Source organism: Lobosporangium transversale (assembly GCF_002105155.1).
Source record: "Lobosporangium transversale strain NRRL 3116 chromosome Unknown BCR41scaffold_35, whole genome shotgun sequence".
In the NCBI taxonomy this organism is placed as follows: domain Eukaryota; kingdom Fungi; phylum Mortierellomycota; class Mortierellomycetes; order Mortierellales; family Mortierellaceae; genus Lobosporangium; species Lobosporangium transversale.
Window position 1 is genome coordinate 310,199 of NW_019029013.1, and position 23,662 is coordinate 333,860.

Consider the following 23,662-nt stretch of genomic DNA (forward strand, 5'->3'; position numbering starts at 1 on the left):
CACCATCGGGAGAATGATGATTCGATCGGCTAAAAAAAAAAAAAAAAAAAAAAAAAGACGGATACACATGGAGACATGAGGATGATCTGTCGGGGATGATTCCCAATGGCTTTGTACTTTAACCATATGGCCATGTGGTGTGTAGAGTGTGTAGTGCGAAGGGAGGGGCAGAACGGTCCCTGAACAGGGTTATTGGTGATCCATTCAAATCCTTGGAATGAGAAGGACCAGAAGATCTGACTCCACAAAACAAACAAGCATAATCATATGATTTCTTTTTTCTTTGCTGCATGTAACATTTACATCCTCCCGTTGAAGTGCTCTTTCTTCTCCGCATTCTTCCTCATTTAGAAATGGCCCCGCAAAAAAAAAACGTTAAAAAAAGAAAGATCTATTACGTGCAAACTGAGTCAAGTGGGGACATGTGAAGGTGTCACCAATGCAATTTCTGTGAGCAAGAACGAAACGCGAACCAGCCCAGAAAAAAAAAAGTGAACACAAAACATGCCATGACTCCATTCCATGGCATGTTAAAAAACGATTAAAGGGAACCAGTCATGTTCTGTGTCTCTACCAATATCCACCATCTTGTACTGTACATAAATATGTACATGTACATGTTCTATGCTTAGAAAGGGCGAAGCGAAATGGAGATGATTGCGCGCTCTCGTTCACTATTGGATCCTATTACGATTTCAAAATTAGCCATGTACATGTAACAGATTTTGTCATTCTGTCATAAGTAGTTCTTTGTTCCAACGAACAAAGTTTATACAGTACAAGGAGAGTAGTAAAATGAAAGAAGATCTCTAATGTTTCTTCTCAGCAATTTACATACTTGCACTCACTAGGGATAAAAAGATGACATCCCAACATTCCGGTTGAGGATCTTACTCGGCTCATGTGAGTTATATCGATCAATCTCCGGATACCATGATTTTAATTTTTATTTTTTTTCTATCGGATCATCTTGGGTCTCGAGACGTAGCATTATGAATCTTAGACAAACCAGCTAGTGCTGAACTGATGGATGAAGACGGACAAGACGAAAAAAATAAGAATAAAAAGAAAGTCAGGGTACATGTGGATGAATGTTTTACAATTGTATTACTTTCTTAGTCATAGTTGTCTGTCTGTGAATACGAGGATGAGCCCTTTGTTTTTCTTTAGTGAACCACACCAGTTGTTGCATAACTAAAGTGGATTTTAATAGTTTCCTTTTGAAGGAAAGCCTTATTTTGTTTTAACAGTTCGATTGGTGTCAATGTCTGCTGATTGTTCAACTTGAGGTGATCTAATAAATACTCACACTCTCGACGATTCTTTCTCTCTTCATTTTTATTTCTCACTCTCACTCTCACCCCTACTCTCTCTCAGAACTTTTTTTTGCAACACACTTCTAAATTCCAAGATGGCATCCTCAATTCGCACCGCTGCCTCAGCTCTTCCCCGCGTCCCAATGACCCGTATTCCCCTCGTGGTCTTTGCCAACTCCCATGTTAGCCCTGCAAGTCTTGCCAGCGTCAACGGTGCTCACCCCAGCGCGTTCTCATCCATGACCGCTCACAAGGACACCAAGACTGGTAACACCTGGGTTGACAATGCCAAGAAGGTGGTTGAAAAGTTAGAGCAATCTGCTCAGAAACTTGCTGGCACTATGGACAAAACCACACAAAACTATTTGAACGAGGTAAAGCAATTTGAACATGCGGAAGATGATCTCTGGAAGGATGTGGGACTTGCAGTGAACTCTAAACATGCACATGAGAAGGCGACAGCAGCAAACATGATGCCAAATAGCCATTATCCCATAAGTCATAATCAAAGCGGCGGCAAGACCATCAACAACAATGACAGACTAATGACAGAAGACGCGACTTCGTTTGAAGACCCTTTTGTGGACCAAATTCAGGCAGATGTGATATATTCGGACTCGAAGGTCAAAAAAGATAGCATTCATCATCAGGAAATGCTCTATAGCCTGCTCGAAGAGCTGAAGGTATGGGGATCCCCATCCTCTTTCTTCCCTCTCACGAGCCCTTCATGCGAATATCAATGTGATTGTCTTTTTTTTCCTACCACAGTCTGCAGAAAAGACTCTCATCTAAAAATGAAGTGCTGTATGATTCCTTTTACTTTTTACTGGCTGTTGTTAAACAGCAACCAGCAGATGAAGGACACCACTTTTTTCTAATAAGGCTCAACAACCATTTGCCTTATTGATCACATTGTATTTACCTCTTTAAAAAAAAAAAGAGGAAAAAAAAAATAATTGGAGAGTCCTCTTTATTCCATTCTCCATGAAGGGTAGAAAGGACAACAACTAAGATGTCAGAGCACAAAAAAAGAAAAGGACTAACCAATTCTATTCGGCTATTCTTATTTCTTTGACTTCTTTTAGGCTGACAAGCAGCAGACCAACTTGAGCAAGCATGCCTCAGATGCAATCCGTATGGTTGAGTCTCATAACGTGCTGAAGCAGGACAAAGCTCCCATTCATGCTATTCGCGATGAAGATCCCAGCCAGAAAGCTACCCATGCTGACAAGTAAAAAAAAAAAAAAGAAAGGCAAAGCGCCACATTTTACCCTTCTATCCTCGCAACTGTATATACAAAACACATCTATTCTACCTCATTTTTTGAAATAAAAAAAAAAAAAGTGAATGAGGTCAACATCGCGTCAAATTTATCTCAAAGTGCATCCTCTGATCACGAGTTGGGCGAGAGCAAGTCAACAGTCACCCTGTGAACTGTTATTATACAAGCTCTAATGAACTACATGTTCTTTTTCACTCCACACTTCATCATTCATCTCTTTCTCATTTGACAGCAAAAAAGAATTGTAAATACATCGTTGCAAAACTCATTTTATTTTCTTATTTCTTGCAAAAAAAAAAAAAAAGAAAAGAAAAAGTTGAATACATCGCTACATTCAAAGAACATGTCCAATTATCCGCCAGAGAAGCAGCAAGGCCCCTATGCCAACATTCCACAGGAAGGTCAAGGCTATAACAGTAATTACGGCCCACCACCTCCAGATATGAAGACAGGACAGAATTTTACGGGGGCACCCTATTATGGCGCACCAGTACCCATGGGCGACGGTGGCGCAACAAGTGCCAGTGCTGGACCAGGGCATTTCTCTGGTGTTCAACCTGGACCACCTACAGAGTTTGTAGACCCAACAGTCCCACGTCCAAATGACATCTTGCCTTTGCATCCAGCGATTATCCAACAGCGACAGATTGCAGCATCATTGCCTCCATGTTCAAAAGGAGGATACCATGAACTGAGAACACACCAGTATGTTTGATGCAGTAGTGGAGGGTTTATTATTATTATTATTATTATTATTATTATTATTATTATTATTATTATTATATATAATTGTTTTCCTGATGTTATTTTAAATGCGCTGTTTCGGGTCTTTTTCTGGACTATCCAAATTTTCTTACACTATTCATCGCTTTTACGTTTTTCATCCATGACCGAGCCGAACGCCACCACAGCCCATTTGTATACCATATTTATTAAAAGAAAAACTAACCAAAACAACATGTTTCTTTCTGTTACTTCTTTTTCTCTCTTGTAGTGCTTTAGGGTTCAATGCTGGAACATTCTTGTCAGTGATTTGCTTCCCGATTGTATGCTGTTGTGTCCGTGATGAAACGGTGTGTATCAAGTGTAATCAAAAGTTCGACAACATTGTCCTTCCACGAATTAATTAAATAGCTTGTAGACCAAAAAAAAAAAAAAAAAAAAAAAAGGTCTGTTGCATTTAAAAAAAAAAAAAAAATTAAGTCCGGTAAATGAATATTATACAAGTGTAAAGTGCACAAAATTGACTGTAAAAAAAATCAATTGTGACACTGGATTCATTCTTGTACGACTTTTTGACGATCAAAAGATCTACAATGCAGCCCCTCCTCATCCAGCCAGCCAGCTTTGACTTTTGTTTAGAAATTCTTTATTTGTTACACTCTTCATAACGGTTCTAAGCAAACGACCATCCATACTATTTGATCGTACTATCGAATCTTCACCAGTCTTATTTATCTAAAGTCAAGAAAACCCCTGTTCAGGATCCAAAAAAAAAAAAAAGACAAGAGGAATGTGTTAGGATAGATCGATCTTTGTTTGGATCGTTTGGTATTGTGTAATCAATTCCTTTGTCTCTTCATTGTAGCTTTATATAATAGGATCAGAAGATAAATTTCTCCTCATCAGTACTGCACAGCAGTATCTGTAGGAAGAACGAAAGTTATAATTTTTTGGTTCCTCATCATTTGTCCCTTTGTAAAAATATAAGCAATATATAAGAAAAAAAAAGAGGGGGGGGGAGGAGGAGGAAGGAATGGAAAAGATATAGTGGTGTAATTCTTGACAAACAAACTTACAGGACAAGTGGATGCAGATTATCAATGAGAGGATATGTGTTTTTATGATTGGGGAGGAGGAGAAGAAGAAGAGAAAAGGGAGAAAAAGAGAAAGACATTGCAATGGAATTTATAACCAGGAAAACTTTTTTTCTTCAGACCAAAAACAGTTTTGTTATTGTTTTTAAGCCACCCACCTACTAGGCTTCCCCTCCTTTTCCTTGTCCTTTCTCCAGTTATGGATCCATAAGATAACTTGGGCGGATCTGCTTGCTGAGGTAGCCATATACAACACCACAATTATCCTTTACGGCTACCACATCTCGATGTTGGAAAAACAGAAGCTCCGTTGAAAGTGATACTCCTTTTTCTCTTCTCCATTCACAGCGCTGTACTACGAACGAGGCTGATGCATGACTGATATGTAGAGTTATGATAGGCAATAAGTAAATAGGTCTATTAGCACATCCAATCGGGCTCGATCATAGGCGAAATAAAGACAAAGAATGGACGAAGCTGTCTGTTTGCGCCCAATTGTGGTATGCCTTATTCTATCTTTCTTGCTGCTTAAACTCATTCATTATCGTTCGGATATTACCAAGTCGATCGATCAAAGTAGACATTCTTAATGCCATGAAAAGGCTTTTGGTTAATGCTGAACTGATCACTATCAAACGCCTTACTCTTTAGTCGGTCGTGCTATTAGTACGAATCATTCAAGTCCATACCTGACCTGAGTGTCGCCACACTCTTGTTTGGCCATTACCGCCGGATACAATGCAGAAAGCTCTGAGCTAGGAGACGAAGGATACAGGATTCGGATGGCAGCCTTATAGACGAGCTTATTCTGCGATATCAGCCGCCATAGCATACCTGAATCCCTGAAAATAGCCACGTCGTTTAAATTTGCCTCTTTCGCTATCTGGGGAAACCTACTTTGGATTTGCATAATACAACTTGTTGTATATCCGACAGGATGCATAGTAGCTGCTATTGCTATTGATTATCAAGACCGAGATAAATGCATACATGTGTCTTGTCAAATTCAATAATGCCTGACAGTGCATTGGAGCATTACAGACAGTGATAGACATAGCCTCAGGTGACGGATATTGGAGATAGTTAAGGAGCCACTCTAAGCTTACATGTGTACAATATAATCATGCCATGTTGTTCTCTTTAAATATATATGTATATGTATATACATATATATATATATCTATATTTTTTATATTTTATATTTTCTTGAGCAGTGGTCTGTGGACATTTTCTCCTTTCTCGCTTTCTTATCTTCCGGCACCGCTTCATCAAAAAAAATCCACCAATGTTTTTTATTTAATAAATCGGAAACGATGGGTTGCGCACGGACGATCGGTTTTTTGGATTCGGAGCTTCAAAAGCGTTACTTGCTCTCATGTATTGGGTCTTGTCTTGAGAGCTCCAACGCATCTTTTTTTTTTCCTTCACCATACTACATGTATATGATCTGGACCATAGTCTAATGTTCAAATGCATACCGACAAGACATGTATATAGTATATATATATATATAATATATATACATGAATAACGTTGCAATAAGTATAGATATATACAAGCCTGGGCGTGACGTTCAGGTCATTAAAATGACACCTCTCTTTATTGCCTAGCTTATATAATCCATATATGAACCCCATTCGATAAGTAATAAGCCATCCCAGCATATCACATAATTAAGCAATGTGGACTACATCCAATTCTCACTCTCAGTCATCATTTACAATAAATATACTGCAAAGACAGGATAAGACATTGAGGAGATTGTTATATGGGGCGGGATTAATGGAAGATTGTCATGAGCTCTAATAGGTGCTCGGAATCATTGGGTTCCACCCTAATTGATTTTTTTTTTTCTTTTCTTTTTTCTTAACCGACCACAGCACGTTTTTTTTTTTTTTTTTTTTTTTTTTTTTTTGGCGGCTGATATAAATGTATATTTGTATACCCATCTTTTCTGATGACACTAATTGACCGGTAGAAGGAGGCCTCGGCCTTTTTTTTTTATATATATCTGGCCCTGAAAAGAAGAACAAAGTTCATCTACCGATCTCTTAACCCATATCAGAAACGTAAAGATAAAAATATAAATGGATAAATCTATAATGGATGAATAACAATCCTCTTTCATTTTTGAATCTATTTGACGGGTACAATTTCGAATCTGATGAAGAATGAGTTGTTTTTTTCCCTAGTTCGTATATACCATATAATATGTCAATATACCCATCAAGTTTCGTAAAGAAGTAGAGATGTATGACATTCAAATATTGCGATGGATTGAGGATGATCTCGCTTGCTGATGATCAAATAAAAGTGTATATCTATATATATATTTATGTATACAGCAATCCCTATCTCTATCTCTATCCTTATCCATGGTGCATCATTTGACGAATTCTCAGCGTAGGTTTTTCTTCTTTGTTCCAAGGGTTCCAAGGGTTCCAAAAGAGTAATTTCGTCTTATAAAGTTGCAACTTCGATTCTATTTAATAACCTAAACTTTAAACTGAAACTATATTTTTTATGGCTCTTTTTTTTTTTTTTTTTTTTTGGTTCTGACGTTAACATGTGCAATTAAAGAGTATATTTTGTGTAAATCATCTTTTATTAGTCCTTCGCGTCTAATAACACTAGCAAAAGGGGGGAGAGACAGAGATTTGTTTTTGCGCCAGAAAACACTCTTGTGTCTTTATTCTTTCATGCTTGATTGCAGAAGCTCATGTACCCTTGTGGCATAATGCAGCTTCCCATCGCGCCTCAATGGCAAAAAAAAAAAAAAAAAAAAAAAAAAGCGCATCCTATACTTGATATTTCTCCATATGCAAATGCTGTACCCTCAACGACTGCTCACATGCATGTATGCAATAATACAACCTTCTATGTTTTTCAAGCAGACTTTCTGTAACCATCTGTATCTGTATCTCTGCATAATACAGTAATATACACAACAAATGCTCGTTCGAGAAGCATAAAGGTAAACTTTTTTCTTATGAAAGTGCTCTCCAATTGATTCCAGATTCGGGATAATCGTGGGAGCGTGGAAAAAAAAAAAAAAAAATTAAAGCATCGTTTTCTTTTCCTTGGACGCCTTGTTTAGTTCATCCATTTATAATGTGCCTGTACACCAATGTAGAGGAACAAAAAAAAAAAAAAAAAAAAAAAAAACTAACAGGCGATGGTAGAAAGAATAAAGACTCTTCATGATTAAAAAGAACATAGAAATGTGACATCAGAATGTCCGTGAACCTCTCCTTAACCTTGGTTGTCCCCCAAACACACACATGGGCAAACAAGAGTTGAAGAAAGACAAACAACAGAATGAGAGTGAAGTTGAAAAGGTAAACAACAATCATTAATGTATACAGTATAGAGGCTATGTAAGATCAAAAGAGGATGTAGATTTTGATAAAAAAGAAAAAAGAACTATATATGTATGTCGATGAGAACTTGCCTTGCTGGCCTGTTGGCTCTCAACCTTGGACTTTGTGGTTTAGTTGCACGCTACCAATTTTGCTCAGATGCGCATCATCCTGGACACACAACAATTGCCTGCATGTAATAAACAAAGAAGCAGAAGATGAAGCACAAAAAGTGGGGAGGAGAGGATAAAACATTGACGGACGGACACACCAAGATTGCAAGTAGGGGTTGACAAGAGTGAAGAAAACAAGAAAAACCAAATAGAAACAGAGAAAAGGCTCATGTCGTACAAACGGACACCCTTTTTTCTCGTGTTGATTGATGATGGGCGATGAAAGAGACAAACTCGTGTTACAAACAAAGTAAAATCAATGGATACTCTCTCTTCTTGACAAAAAAAAAACTTGTGAATTGCCTGATAGAAAGTAGGGGTTGAATCGATCTTTGGAAGAAAAAAAAAAATCCTTTTCAATCATTCTTTCACTCAGCATTGCATCGAATTGTCTGCACTTGATTTGAAGGAGATGAGACGACAAGAACCAAAAAGGAAGAAAGGACTTGTAGGAACAAATAGGACATCTTTGATCAAGTAGGGGTAACAAAGCTGATCATACAAATCACTTTGGGATGTGTCCTACAACTATAAATGTATAAACGGAAATTCGAGGGAATATATTTCTTTACTTCAGCTCCTGCAGGTCGAGAGCCGAACTAAGATAAGAAAAAAAAAATTCAAGCAAGGTAAGCAAGCAAAAGGCCTGAATGGCTGGAAAGGACGGAGTGAGAATTATGAAGAAGACAGCTGTAAGCATGACACGATCAAGGGTTGTAATATACCGTATATACTTTTTCTCATCTCTTTTTTCTTTCTCTCTTTCTCTCCATCTCTCAATCTGTTGTTCATTTATTCATTTCATCGGATTGGGAAGCGAAAGGAAAGGAAAGGAAAAAGAAAAGGATGAAAGGATGGAAAGGTAAGAACAGGACAGGAGAGGACAGGAAAGCAAGGGGAAAGCAGAGGAAAGGAAAGATTGATATTCCCGAACCCGGATGCAGGCTTTCTACATTATCCAAGAATAACTGAAAAAGGATCAACAAAGACTACCGTCGACTGCAATCGTTTTATATATATTTGTACAGTACATGTACGCACGTAGAGATATATTATACAAGTAAGCATACGAATATTCAACGAACCCATCGTCAACTCTTTTTTACGCCAGATGGTTTTTTTTACATCTGTTTGGATGTAAAAAGTTTTGAGTTTTGTGCTGCAATCTGGATCTAAAAAATTGGGTGAAATGGTTCTTTTTTTTAGCAGCTTATATATACACTATATATTTTTATACTTAGTTTTCCACGCGAATATAATGTCCCATCGTGTCATTAAAGGAGGTGGGAAAGAAGGAAGGTGATGGTCTTGACGTTTATACACCCGCCTCTTTCTTTTTTCGTCATGATCATGACAAGGTATTTTTATAACTGAATCTTTTTTTTTTTTTTTTTTTTTTTTTTTGTTTTCTATTCACGAGAACATCGGTGTAAATTCAAAGGACACGACTTTATCCATTCCAAAACAAATATACACATCGCGTATATTTCAACAGTTGCTGCAACGTGGGTGTCAGCAGTGATCTTTAAGCTTTTTTTTTCCTCTCTTTCTTTATTTTCTCATGCGTGATGATGACAAGGAACCCCTCTTTTCATCTCGTCTAACCTTTTTTATATTTTATTTTTTGCCGGCTGTATTACTTCTAAAGCTCGAAAGTTGTGAAAGTGTGAATGCAGTCTTAGTTCAGTCCAGTCCAGTCTAGTTTTTTTTTTTTATGTGTGTGATTTGCTTCTTAACATTTCCAGTATGTATTAAGTGTACAGATGACAGGAAGGAAAGTCTACGTCTTGACATATCCGGACTGGTCTAGTAGAAAAAAGAGTTTCCCAAAACAGATAAAAATATTCATGAATGTTTTTAGTGCCTGACCGGACATTCGAATGCTCGTCTGCTTACAGGCACCGTTTCGTAAGAGAACAAAAGATGTACAAGAGCGAAGGTGAGTTATTCGGACTTTTTTTTTATATTCTTATATTCATTTCTAATGGAGTGAATACAATTAAAATGTCTTTTATATATATAATTGCACAAACAATAACCCTGTCTTTTACTTGTAAATCAGAGCGATAGTCTAGCACGGACATGGATAACATTGAATGCGATTGAATAAAAAAGACTGCAGCTTTTCCCTTTCTCCAAATGAAAGGGAAGAGAAAAGAAAAATTGAGAAGGAGTGTGAGAGGCGGATCACCTCGCATGCTGTCTATCCCAAATTCCGCCCCGAAGTATTGAAAAGGTCAAAGTGATGCATTTGTTCGAATTCCTTTTTCTTTCTTCTTTTCCATTCAGTCTTCATTCCTTGCTCTTCATTCTTCTTTCTCTCTTCTCTCTTTCTTTCTTTGCTTTTCTCTACCCCAAACTCTTCGTTCGTGTGTGCGTTTACTTTGTCATCTTTCATACCCTTTTTTCTTTCTTTCTTTTTATTATACATATCTTATTCCTTCGCACGCTTGTCATCTACCACTTTACAGATACACGTCAACCATCATACCATCATGCCTGCTCCAATCCCAACTCCGAACATCAATATTACTTCGACAAATGTCCATTGTGATGAACATTCCTCGGCCGCTTCTTCCTTTGGTGCATCTTCACTTCGGAGACAATCCCTGGCCTTGTCCTTCAATTCCTTTCATGCTTCACAACTGCGCCGTTCTTCTTTCCTTTCCCCTTTTTCATATTCACAGTCGCCTCAATTCTCAGAGTAAGTATTTCTTTGCCTTTTTTTATTTTTTGTTTGTAAATGAACTGTGCATTATGAGGTGCATTTTGTGTTATAGTACAAATTGACTGATTTCTCTGTACTTGATTTTTTTTTTTTTTCTTTTTATGCATGTGTCCCCCCCTTTCCCTTGATAGCCACAACGCCTTACTTGATTCGTACAGCTCCTCTCCAACCAGAGGTGATGTCTACGAGCGCGATCTAGAAACAAACTATTGCAAAAACTTCTCTTGCTGCGGCCTCACCCTCGGCGATTTACATGAGCTCTTACAGCACTATGAAGAAGCACATGTGCACTTTGAGGAGGGAGAAGAAGATGACATGTTGGCTGTGATGGGTTTTATGGATGATGATGGCTGGTCCACACAATCCGAGTCAGCTCCTAACAGCCCTCAGATGATTAATAATAACAGCAATCACATCAATGCCGCAGCAGCAGCAACAGTCTCGGCTCTAACAGCATCAACCTATGGTGCCAAAAAGAAGACGAATGGGGTCTCATTATCCGACATTTACTCGGAAGACTCGCTTTTTATCCCAGACGAAGCCGTCTCTGCCTTCTCAAACTCTATTTTGAGAACAGCCACGCAAGCCAGCTCTACCACTTGTAAGAAGCGAGACCTCGCTGCCTTCTCCTCTTCATTTGACACACATAGTCCGCTTGCCAAGAAGCCAATCTCGGCACTTCATTCCTCCAAGACCTCCTTCTCCACCAATGCTACCGCTGCCGCTGCTCTCACTGCTGCCTCACTCATGAGCGATCTCCAGTCTTCGGCAGCCTCCAAGGGCGTCATTGCTGCAACTAGCACAATGGCCGCGTTGGCCAGCCAGGATGAGCTCATGAGCTCCGTCACTGGCTACTTGGAACAGGCGATCCAGCGCGGATTGCTTCCTAACTGCGGCGAAGTTGGTTCCCCCAGTTATTTGCTTGCAGTCGAAGAGTTACTTCGTAAGCGGGACGAGATCGTTAGCATGATGGAGAACATTGGCAGACCCGGTACCGCAGGGGCGGACAAGCCTTATCGATGCAACGTCAACGGGTGCGACAAGGCCTACAAGAATCCTAACGGCCTCAAGTACCACAATCAGCACGGACATAGTGTTCAGCCTGGATCCACCGAAGATGAAAAGGCTGGCTCAAAGCCTTATCGCTGTACTTTTATGGACTGCGGCAAGTGTTACAAGAATTTGAATGGTCTCAAATATCACATCGAGCATTCGCATCCCAACCTAGCGGCTGCTCTCTACGCTAATATCCCTGGCTTTACAAACTTGGAGGGAAGCAATGCCAGCCAGGCTGCCATCACTGCTGCCGCTGCCATTGCCGCAGTCAAGGGTGATAGCATCATGATGAGTGCTATCAATGCAATTATTGCATCCGCTGCCAATAACGGCAATCGTCCAGTGTCATCCTCGCCCAGCGACCATACCCCTGATTCCAGTCCTAACACAAGCCCTGTGCTCGGGCCCACCGCCTTTCATGCCACAGAGAATCCCTTCTCCACGGACGTATCCCCAATCGCATCCCCCCTCCTTTCCCGTGCTACTCTTCCCAACTCGACATTGTCGATCCAAACAACTGTTGGTGGCACTAAGGACGTTCCTCTCAGGTTAGCGGGATTGATGACTCCCTCGTCACTCTCACCCACTTTGGTGGCTACTCCAAAGTCTCCGCTTAACGGCTCACAGGTTTCGACACTAACGGCTGCACTGGCTGCAGTCGCCGTTGAACAGCAACGTTCTCTGCAGTAACTTTTTTTATTTTTTCCTTATTTTATTTTTTTCTGCTGGTAATATCAGAGTGGAGTAAACAGTTGAGGCGTATCATGCAGCGTCCCCGCCGTAGAGAGAGGCAAGGTTTACTTGCTGAAGCATCTCTTTGGGTCATCTTGAGGATGACTGGAGAACAAGAATTTTTTTTTATCTGGACATCCCAGTGCGTCAGGATTAGTCCGATGTATACTTTTTCATGCAATTGTATTTTTTTCATTTCTGTATTTTGTTTGATCCACACGTGTATAATTCCCATCGTTTCCCCCCCTTCATACAGCTCTCTGGTCTTCTTAGCATTCAATCGTATATAGCCATTTTCTGTTGCTCTTGACTTGAGCTTATTGTTTACTATTATCGAAATAAATATATAAATATAAATACACATACAGTACATACAAATATACAATTATTTTTTCCAATGCTGCATGTCTTTTACTGCTTTACGAAACTTGATCGGGTGGCTTGTTTTGACTAAATACTTGACGAAATTTTTTTTTTTATTTTTCACCATTCGCATCATCGCGACACAGACCACATAACATTCTACTCGCTTTGCACTTAAAAAAAAAAAAAAAAAAAAAAAAAAAAAGCTTGGGAATACAATATAAACACGCTTCTTTTTTCCCCTCAATTGGTCGATATACTTTCTTTACATCATCCTTATATACAATCAATCTTTAAATTTCATTCACCTTTTTTTATACAGTCATCCAAGGTACATTAGCTTGATGCATGTGACATGGAAACTATGCATTCTTTTTTTATCGACACACAGCACACAACACACAACACTTTTTTTTTTTTTTTTTTTCTCTGCCGCATGAGATTCAGGAACACGGAATTGACGCGTTTTTTTTTTGTTGCAATGCTTTGTCAAGGTTCTATAGGCTCTCGAGTTCAAAACCAAAAAAAAAAAAAAAAAACCTGATCCTTTCTTTTTCTTTACTTGAAACTAGCGAACTACCAAGGAGCAGGTGGATATAGACGTAAAAAAAAAAAAGAAAAGAGAAAAAAAAGAAAAGGAAATCTATAAGGTTGAAAGATCATATCATTGTCTCTTCTATTATCAACACTCCGAGACTCTTTTTTGATCGAGACTTCTTTTCCAGAGGCAAATGTTTACATTCAACGTCTCTGGTTCCAGCAGCCATGGACGATCTAGCCAAGGTTCTTCATCAAAGGCATCCAATTATGTTCCATCAGCATACATTGCTAAAAAATTGGCGCTAGAGGAGGAGGCCAGACGGAAAGGAGGTCAAGGGAGTGATGGAGGAGAAGACTCATCCCTTCATCTCTCACTGAGCTTGACAAACGGGGGAAGAAGCCATCATTGGCCTACGCGTGACGAGGTATTGGCGCCCGGATACAGCTCCGGTCCATTGGGGTACGATCCTCCATCATCTCGGACATTACAACAGCAACAGCTTTTGGATGAGTCAATTCGCTTGCAGGAAGAGGCAGCAGCTATTCACAGGCCTGATGCTAGCAATACGAGCATGGGGACGTCAAAGATTCAGTCAGATTTGCCAAGCTTGCGTACCACAGCCCCGGGATCAACATTGGCAGACAGCACCACTACTTCGGACCAGCCCTCCTTTGGACCCAAAAGCATCTTGAGGATTGATCGCCCGGAGCTTAACAAGGAAGATTTACAAAAACGGAACGCATCTGTTCGATTCTCGGCTGTTATTCCTGAAGTATCCACTCCTGGGCCACAAAGCCCTTCTATTTTCAACCAGAACGGCGCCAGTCCTTTCTTCGGCAATAGCAGCAATAGTGGTAATAGTGGTGCGGGCAGTGGCGGTAGTGGTGGGGCAGCTAGTCATTTATCAAGCAGCGGTAGCATGGCTAGCCTACACTCTGTTTTAAAGGAGGATGGTAAAGTTAATGTATTGACTCACAGAGGCGCAGCTGGATCGTCTGGATTGAATAGTAGTCTTGGCCCCGCGTTGGGATCTGTTTCTGGAACTGCACAATCGTTCCAAGCCTATACACCCAGGTCGATGACAGGTGAACTGAGCTCACCCTCGATGAGAGGCAATACTATTTCAGCAAGCGGCGCAACATCGTCGTCTGCAACGGCCACAGGAGCAGGAGCAGGAACAGTATCAGGTTCATCTTTCTTTGTGAATTTGGATGGCAGTACATCTCGTCAGGGTAATATGCTTGGAGTCAGCAATACTTTTGGTAAAGCACCTAAGGATGAGGATGAAGAAGAAAAAGACAAAGAGCGCTACTTACCCGCTATCTTACTCGGAACTGGATCGGTATTGAAGGTAAAGTATAAAAAGAAAATAGCAAAGAAAGAAAGAAAAAGGTTTATAGAATGTTAGATTAAATTGTATAATTACTATATTTATTTGTTTTATCATTGCTATTGTTATTTTCTTTTTTTGGCTTTATCTATCATAGGGTTCTAAGATTGAGCCATTTATGGATGGAAACAACGGGAAGACGGAATGGGATAGGTGCGAGACTACATTTTCTTTTGAGTGAATCTTTGGAGCTTTATTATATTGATGACACAGTGGTTTATGACAAAGCTCAAATCTAAACAGGAACCCATCTTTTGCAATTTCCCACCATTGACTCTTTATATATATATATATATATATATGTTATAAAAAAAAAACCCTACGTCTTTATAGTGATCCATTTCATCAGCAATCAGGACCAAGCAGAGATACACGATTAGCACCAAATTTGATTGGTGAGGATGCTCCACCGGCCGATACCTTATACGACCTTGCACAGAAGGAGAAGTACTACTCTCAACCCACAGCAACACTATCTCATTTTTCTTCGCCTTATCAATATAGCAGGTAAACAAAAAGTAAAACAAGCTACTAGTGATCGTTTTGGCTATCACGTATTTACCATGTGCTTGTTTAAGCTGACCACTATTAACTATCATGTGCTGATTATAGATCTACTTCCGATACTGGACTATTAAATGACTCTGCTGCTTCGACGAGTTTATCATCCGCATCATCTGCTACAGCCGATCACAGCTATGACGCTATTATCACATATGGCTTTCCACCGGAAGCTGCATCTTACATGTTGAATCAATTCCGAGCCTTTGGAACCATTGTGCGCTATGAATCTGGAATATATGGTCGCGTCTTATCCGAATCCTTCAACTGGCTCAAAATACAATATGAAGGTACATGGGCAGCCAGGAATGCAACCAGTAGACATCTAAGAGCAGTTGGAAAATTTGTTGTAGGTGTACATGCTTGCCGATCCTTCTCAACTACGAGCCCTAGGTCATCTCAGAGCATGGCGATGGACATAACTACAGCACCGTCGAGCGAGTTAGAAAGTCGGGACATTGCAAAAGATTTAACGCCAGCAGAGGTTAGAGAGGTAGAGGCAGGGGTTGATACGTTGCTGAAAATACGTGCACAGGGATTAGGCCCGGACCTACCATTGCAAGGAAAAGCTGCACAGTTTGCAGCAGCGAATACCAGAGCACGGCATGCAAGTCTATATGAGTCTTGGAACCAGGGATCAGCTGGAGCAGGAGCGAGCACAGCATTATTTCAATCAATAGATAATATTACTGGTGGCTCATCATCTTCCACCGCTGGTGGGGCAAGGAACTCGTCAGTAGTGGCGGTCGATCAAGAGGATGAGGATATGCTCCATGTGTTGGGACATAGTTTAACCTCAAGTGGAACTCTCCTTCGGTCGAGTCGTCTTGGCCGAGAGCCATCTGAACTTTTAAGATCTACGAGGTCACAGGATGGTTCAAAATCTGATATGGATGGGATAAAGCGGAATGGAATGGTGGATGGAGGGATCCTGTCCGAGGGTCAGATGGTCGAAAATGAATCCGTGGGATTCCGCCCTTTATTTGGCCGATACGAAGCTCGAGGGCTTCACCCAAATGGATCTGGATTTGGTCAGGATGCACAACACTTTCAGCAGCAACAACAGCAACAGCAACAACGACTTCTTGAGCAGAGAGCTAATCATGATGCATGGCTCAGATCATCAAATCAGCATCGTCTGTCTTTGAGACGTCCTACATTTGGCGAGTCTGCCTCTTCAGATCCAACACTTTTTGCGTCATCGGGTGGCATGCTCCTAGACTCTAGTACTGGTACAAATAGCGCATCATCGCCATTCCAGGCTCAAAAAAAACAGCGATTATCGTCTAGTCTCTATTCATCAACCTTCTCTACTTCCTCGGCCCCTTCTTCCCCTTCACTGAGCAACCATGCGCCATTAAGCCAATTTGGACGAGGACGGGATAGATCCTCAATGTTGGTGGATGATCCATCTCTGGTGAGCCAAAACGGCGAACCCTTGTTGAAAACATCACAAAGCACTTCCTCAACACCGGCTTTATCAACAGCAACCTCAGTCGTAGGTGGCTCTGCAACAGGAAGCTCGATACGACCCACCACCGCTACTACTTCTACAGCTTCTACAGAAGCGTCTTCATCATCATCTACGTCGACTATGACGGCACCTGCACCATCAGCAGCACCCGAAAGCATGCTCTCATCAGTTTTGAATATGACCAAGAAGCGGTTATTCTGGGGCTAAAAAAAAAAAAAAAAAAAAAAAAAAAAAAAGATGATATAACAAGGAAACGTGAAGAAAAACTAATGAAATGGGGTGGAAGGAAATAGTGTTATGATTGGTAGAAGGCTATTTTAGAAAAGTAAATATTCATCAAGCTTTGTTCTCGTTTTTCTCATATGGACATTACATAAACTTTTTTTTTTATTTATTTATTTTAATATTTGTGATAAGCTTACACATGTCATTCTTGCTAGCAATAAAAATACAGGCCATAATAATTGAATAATATACATGCTAAAAGAAAAAAGAAAAAAGAAAAAAGAAACGACAAGATAGAAGGAAGCTTTTGATTTTCTAATCATCATCAAGTCGTCTGTAAATGTATACATAAGGTGTAGCCATGTCGTCGTCCAATAAGAAGCTATTTAATATAGGTTCATTTCTCTGATCATTGCTTGCTTCAAGACTTGTATCGGTGGCCAAGCATTCAGCGGCATTGTATCCGTTCAGATTACCGCTCTTTTTAGCCTGCATATTGATATCTCCAGAGAAAAGTCGAGTCATGTCCTCCTCTGAGACTGGGTCCACAGATGCATCATTGTACTTGAGCCTACACATATTATAAAAGATGGAAATATATATTAGTCGTATTTAATAAGAGGATTTCAAAGACTGGCTCAACCCTCAAGTATAGTTGTACATACCATCGGAAGCTCTTTTTCTCGTTATACGTCTCTCCAGTCGGCTCTGTGATCTCAGACTCAATCTCAACATCCTTTTTAATATAGACGTAGTAATGACCGGAGGTGATGGCTCGGCCTCTGTGAACGATGATGGCGCAAAGTTCTAACAGGGATAGCAATTGCAAACGTAAGGATCAGACCTATCAATTCAAGCGAACTTTAAGACAACTCTATATAACAATGTATACCATAATCCAGGGCCCCTCCCTGATGATCCTTGCTCATCCATTTGCTGAAATTCATCCTTTCTGTACATGAGACCCTGTTCTGAAGCTTCACGGCCCCTTCACTGAAATTGTATCGTTGTAGACGCAAGATCATGATTTTCGGTAACGATGTAAGATAATGATAGATGTGTGCATCTTCCTTGGAGTTGCACTTTTCGCAAAACCGCTGGTTATCATCCTTCATATGCTCCATCTTCATCGTTTCAGTTATGCCCCAACCCAGGTCACGGACTAAAGTTGGATTCTCAACATCAATCTGCACTGTCAGGTCGATTCCTCGATCCATTTTTGTCACAACGGATCGACATTGCTGGCAATGGGTAACGGTCTGGGTCCCCACTTGAAACAGATAATCAATAGGCTGCCAGTTGCGCGGAATGATATCCGGACTAATTCTTCCCAAGTCTGATGATTGTGCAGACAGCAGTAATGCTTTCAGGACGTCATCAAATAGACTAATGATATACAATAAAAATTCGGCAGCATCCTGTTGTTCCGAAGAGTTGAACAAAGAATCGCCGTCGCTAATGGACATCAAGTGAGGATTAAAACATAATGAATCAGGTATAGTCATTGTTTCCTACTTCGTTCATCCAAACGGCAAAAAAAAAAAAAAAAAAAAAAAAGCAAGACTTACCGTAGTGTCCGAATCACCATTGTTGGATATGTTGACCTAAGTTCAGCATCGCCTTCACAAAGCTTTTTCTCATGCTCATCAAGCTGTTGAAACATGTCGAGAGCATGATCAAACAATGCGCGCTGATACTCGGTCAGCTTGACCTGCGATCCCAGTCTCTCTTCGAGCTCTCGCATCTTTTCCTGGATAACGAAAATCAATCGAGAGCATTCACGAGTATTCCGCAGTGCCTGTAAAATTGAATTGAGATAGCACGTATTTGATATGTTCGATAACCCGCCAGAGAGGACAGCACGTGAAGCCGGAGTGAGTCGTGTTTTCCTGCGTGGTTTGAGGATGGGGGTATATGCTGATGCTGGACGGGATTGTGCCTTCGAAAACATGGTGGTAATTGATTTTTGGTTTGGATCTGGCTTCTGCTCGGTCATAAAGTCAGAGAGATCGTCATCAAGGCCGCTGTTGTCGCGCTCAGAACCCGAATTGTCAGAGTTAGAAAAAGAGCTTTTCCTACTTCTACTTTTATCCTTCCGCTTAACTACGACCCCGCTCTTCGCCTTGGAGTAAGTCTTTGGTCTTGGCCGATTGGCTACTGGCATAAGCTGCACAGAGGCATCTCTACCATTAAACCCGTCATCAGAGTCATTGCTAGGAGCAGGTTTTGGCGATTCCTTGACTAGGTTGCAGCCTGAAGGCTTTTGAGATGTTGTGGAAGCGGATGAGGTTGTTGACGTGGAAATACCAAAGAAATTCTTCATGAACTGCCTTGAGGCGGCAGCATGCTTTGGCTCTGGCTCTTCCTCCTCAGACTCTGGTTCTGACAAGATTATGTGCTTGGGCTCACGCGTGCGATAGTCCCTTTTTCTATCCTTCGAACTTTTTTTCGGCTGCTTCTTTACTGTAGTGAATGCTGCTTCGCTGTCGCTTGAGCGTGAAGATGATTCACAGTACGTCTTTACTTTCAATTCAGCACCCCGGACTAGCCTTCGACGCCTTGGTGGTAAAAGCTGCTCCTTATCCTCCTCTATTGCCTTGGTATCAACACAAAATGCTTCATCGCTATTTTTGTCGCTTAGATTTTGAGCAAGTGTCTCTGTCTGCTGCGATGGAGGAGAAGGGACATCCTGAGCTGGTTCTGAAGATTGGTTGTCATCTATGGGAGAGCTAGTTGACGCGTCCTTGGTCACTATATCAATGATTTTACTGTCGTTAACACTAATGAGCTCTGCATTACTGTTGGTTGCTTTCGATAATGATGCCATCGGTTTCGGGCGGTATTTGAAGTACTCTCGCATGGATAGGCCATATTTTGGGACGCTAGCACCATCTTGAGATGTAGAACCATCCTGAATACCAACGATATCTTTGGTCGCAGAAGATTCCTTCGAATCTGGCGTAGAAAATGCTGAAGTCAACGGACTTTTAATGAACTTTACATCTCCCTTGTTAATTACCTCCCCGGGCTTAGTAAGGCGTAATTTTGTAGATACTGATTCAAGAGATGGATTCGGTTTTGAATGAGTTGGAGTTGTTCCTTGATCCGATTCACCGGCTTTATTCTCAACTATTGTTTTTTCCTGATTAAGTATAGATTTGTTCATACTAGTTGACTTTTGGCCCTCTGAAAGCTCGTGAGAGCCTTCAGCTGCCTCATTGCTGCAAGAGCCCTTGTAGTTGTGTCCACCCAAAAGCCGATCTATCCGTCGTTGATCAGCCAAGCTTTCCTTCGTCTTCTTGAATACGGCTGTATCCATAGATGATGGTTGAACCCCACGCGTCTGAATATACAGAGCATTCAAAGATCTCTGTGCCTCGGTCTCAAGCTCTTGGTCTTCTTGCTGACTGACTGTATCACGAATGTTTGAGGGGTTTCTTGTGAAATATGTCAAAAGAACACTTGCTGTGGGATGGCTACCCTGTGGCGGTTTATGTTTTTTAGTTGGGGGTGGGCCGCCATTTTGCCCATCGAGCGGTTTACGGCGTCGACTTGTTGATGATGCACCATTACTGGTCTTACTGCTTACTAATGATGATGAGATACCACCAAAGGCTATATTTCTAATGGTCTGCTTTTCATCTTGAAGTATGCTTTGAGCATCAATGGCATCAGTGCCATATGGTGCAAAACTATCCAAGCGCTCCTCTTGGCTGCTGTTATCAGTGGTGCTCCTGCGTTTTTTGGAATTAGAATTAGGTTTGTCTGAGTAGCTGAGTGAGCCGTCATTCTTTTTCATGCGTTGAGCGAGCTTCATGGATTCAACCTACAAAGCAGCAAAAAAAGAAAAGAAAAGATTAAAAAGTTGGTAATGTCGCTCAACACCTTGATGGAGAATGATTAATGTAATAATCACCATACTTAGTAGGCCGAAGGAAGGATCGCTGACACGAAAAAAAAAAAAAAAAAAAAACAAAAAACAAAAAACAAAAAGAAGCAGAATGATTCGGCGAAAGTAACATTTACATGTGTTGAAGTACTAAAATTGGTGGCGTTCAATATAAGAACCAAGTTAATATGCAGCAATTGCCTTGTAGTGCGCTTCTGACACATGACATGCACCTATGAGGACGGACACTGTGGAACAGTCTCGGAGCGCAGCAATGAAGCTCTTTCAGAGCCATCGCTTCTAATTCATTCAACGTTCAATAGACAACAACTTAAGCATTACCTCTTCCTCTTATTCGTTTTTTCAATCATCTGCAGACTTTTTTTTTTTCTTTTTTCTTTTTTCTTTTCAGAGTGACTGAAAAAAGGCATACGAGAATATAATGGCAGGAACAGCAGTAATAAGAGACGCTATCTTTGTACAGCAATTGCAAGGACAGGAGCAGGGGCAGGGGCAGGGGCAGGAGCAAGAGCGACCGCAAGGGCAAGAGCAAGAACATGGAAAGAAACGAGAGCAAAGACAGGGATATAAACAAGAAGATCAAGAGCACGAACAAGAACTAGACGAACATCACCACTATAAACAAAAACTAACCATCGACATCATTATCCAGTTGCCAGAGCTAGCACTCGCTATTCAAACATTTCTGGGGCCAAAACACCTCTTTTCTACTTGTCTCGTCAGTAAATACTGGGCATCAATTTGGACACCTTTCCTCTGGCAAACCCTTATTCTATTGCAACCCCATCCTGCCTTACACTCAAAACTGATTCGAAAGTCCAATTCTTCTACTGTAAACTCCAAAACCACTGATAACAACAAAGGCAATGGCAACAGCCGTTGTAGTTTAGACTCTGCAAACGGAGAAGAACGATATGTTTTGACGGAGGCATGTCTTAGTCGATATGGCCATTATGTCCGATGTCTCAATGCATCATGGTTGACTCCTCAATCACTGTTACGTCTCTCTTATTTCTGCTTGAATCTGCAGCATGTTAAGCTAGCAGACACACTGATTCCGATTAAGAGAGTCCTGCAACCCATGCTTCGATCATTAGGATCATTACGAAAGCTGGAGCTGGATTTGCCCTTTGAGTTTATAGATGAAGAAGAGGAAGAAGAGGAAGACTGCCAAAAAGCAGGAGAAGGAGAGAATGGGAGATATGAAAAGCATGAAGAGCGAAAACTGAAGGAAGAGGAAGAGGAGAGGGTACTTCATCTAGAACCTGTAATAGCAAAGGGCCCACATGAGAATTCTTTGTTAAAGTCCATTGAGGTTTGCGCATCGACTATGAGTTTGGAGTATCTGAGCCTTATATTTCAAACATCCGTTCGGGTCCCTGTCATGGCATTACTCTCATTGTTCAGAAGGCACCGGAAACTCCATACTGTGAAGTTGGTAGATGCTGATATTGAGGAATTGGTATTCCTGGCTGCAACCAGAAAAAGCACAGGGAAAGGGAAAGGGAATCCAAAAAGAAAAAATGGAAAAGGAGAGAGTGAGTCTAATATGTCAAGGTCAGGGTCAGGGTCAGGACTAGGACCGCAGCCGGCGTTTGCATCGACGTCGGTTGTGGGTACTCCCTCGTTACCTCAGCAGACGCAATCTCCGGTATCAATCTCGGGTTCTGATGATGAGAACACGTCTATAGCATCAACATCGACACCAGGATCGCCATGCTTAGCGTCTTCAACGCTGGATACAGATATCTATAATTTATTGTTCCTCTCGATCATCAGCTCCCATACCTCGGACACAGCTCTTGCTCATATTCTCGAACGATGCCCTCACTTACAAGCGCTTCACCTTCATTCTTGCGACAACCTCTCAGATACTTCATTAGAGTTAATTGCTCAACAATCTTCCTCCCTCACCAGTATCTCCCTCTCGAGCTGTAAGAAAATGACTGTACAAGGGCTTAAGCAGTTTTTCATGACCACACACAGACTCCTCATTCACATTCATCTTTGTGATATGACAGCAGTCCATGACGAAACTCTTGAGCTCATCGCTCAACGACACAGCTTGAGTCTCAGAAAACTAGCCATTTACTTCTGTGCATTTGTGAAGGATAAGGGAATCAAAACGCTGTTGAAGTCATGCAAAGAGTTAGAGGTCTTGGGGCTTCAGGCTTATGGTATGAGCACCGAAATTTTTGAAGAACCTTGGGCCTGTGAACAAACACTGGAACAGTTAGATCTACAAGCAGTCTTCAAGCTGTTTGTACAACGACCCGAGAATGATGATGGCAATAACAACAGTGGTAATGCCAATGTAAAACTGAGCGACTTCTCTGCCACGAGGGTATGGCGAGATCGTCAAGCAAGGATCGATGCGTTTGAAATGACAAGGCGTCGATTGATGACCTTGTCCAACCTCAGAAACCTTCGCCTATTTGCGGGCGGTATTGGAGAGCAGGTCTTGAATGGATTTGGGGTCCATCAACGGATAGAGGTTTTGCATCTCTATGGGCTTCAGAGTACCATTATTCATTCGTTACCGTGGTCCCAGATCCGGATGCGATATCCGTACTTGAAGCAATTCTATTGCGGGGTCATTGGCACTAAAGACCATTTTATCAGGGATGAGCTTGAACGCTTAAATGTTGAGCTCTTGACTTCTTCTAGTATCCCTGATCTAGCGTTTGAGAACAACTTTGACGATTGAAAGAGTAATTTTATATTTTCGATCTCCT

The 23,662-nt window shown here is 41.0% G+C and overlaps 6 protein-coding genes across 6 annotated transcripts; 5 read left to right on the forward strand and 1 right to left on the reverse strand.

Annotated features, from left to right (window-relative positions):
- Positions 1-1,411: 1,411 nt before the first annotated feature.
- On the forward strand, positions 1,412-2,551 carry BCR41DRAFT_373007 (hypothetical protein; the record flags this gene model as incomplete). The annotated part of the gene is made up of 2 exons (XM_022026735.1): positions 1,412-1,999; positions 2,402-2,551. The coding sequence occupies 2 exons, from the start codon at positions 1,412-1,414 to the stop codon at positions 2,549-2,551; spliced, it is 738 nt and encodes a 245-aa protein (XP_021878723.1).
- Positions 2,552-2,941: 390 nt separating this feature from the next.
- On the forward strand, positions 2,942-3,313 carry BCR41DRAFT_398965 (hypothetical protein; the record flags this gene model as incomplete). The annotated part of the gene is made up of 1 exon (XM_022029013.1): positions 2,942-3,313. One exon carries the CDS (start codon positions 2,942-2,944, stop codon positions 3,311-3,313), a length of 372 nt encoding a protein of 123 aa, XP_021878724.1.
- Positions 3,314-10,244: 6,931 nt separating this feature from the next.
- Positions 10,245-12,799, forward strand: BCR41DRAFT_424291 (hypothetical protein). The gene is made up of 2 exons (XM_022030400.1): positions 10,245-10,651; positions 10,807-12,799. The coding sequence occupies exons 1-2, from the start codon at positions 10,443-10,445 to the stop codon at positions 12,419-12,421; spliced, it is 1,824 nt and encodes a 607-aa protein (XP_021878725.1). The 5' UTR covers positions 10,245-10,442; the 3' UTR covers positions 12,422-12,799.
- A 577-nt stretch (positions 12,800-13,376) lies between these two features.
- BCR41DRAFT_424292 (hypothetical protein) lies at positions 13,377-16,999 on the forward strand (the record flags this gene model as incomplete). The annotated part of the gene is made up of 4 exons (XM_022030401.1): positions 13,377-14,718; positions 14,855-14,910; positions 15,091-15,264; positions 15,370-16,999. Exons 1-4 carry the CDS (start codon positions 13,558-13,560, stop codon positions 16,997-16,999), a joined length of 3,021 nt encoding a protein of 1,006 aa, XP_021878726.1. The 5' UTR covers positions 13,377-13,557.
- A 222-nt stretch (positions 17,000-17,221) lies between these two features.
- On the reverse strand, positions 17,222-20,963 carry BCR41DRAFT_388445 (hypothetical protein). The gene is made up of 5 exons (XM_022028001.1): positions 20,939-20,963; positions 18,586-20,843; positions 17,910-18,472; positions 17,683-17,824; positions 17,222-17,588 (listed from the first exon to the last, which is right to left on the reverse strand). The coding sequence occupies exons 2-5, from the start codon at positions 20,832-20,834 to the stop codon at positions 17,333-17,335; spliced, it is 3,210 nt and encodes a 1,069-aa protein (XP_021878727.1). The 5' UTR covers positions 20,835-20,843; positions 20,939-20,963; the 3' UTR covers positions 17,222-17,332.
- Positions 20,964-21,216: 253 nt separating this feature from the next.
- On the forward strand, positions 21,217-23,634 carry BCR41DRAFT_424294 (hypothetical protein; the record flags this gene model as incomplete). The annotated part of the gene is made up of 1 exon (XM_022030402.1): positions 21,217-23,634. The coding sequence occupies exon 1, from the start codon at positions 21,349-21,351 to the stop codon at positions 23,632-23,634; it is 2,286 nt and encodes a 761-aa protein (XP_021878728.1). The 5' UTR covers positions 21,217-21,348.
- Between the last annotated feature and the right edge of the window lie 28 nt (positions 23,635-23,662).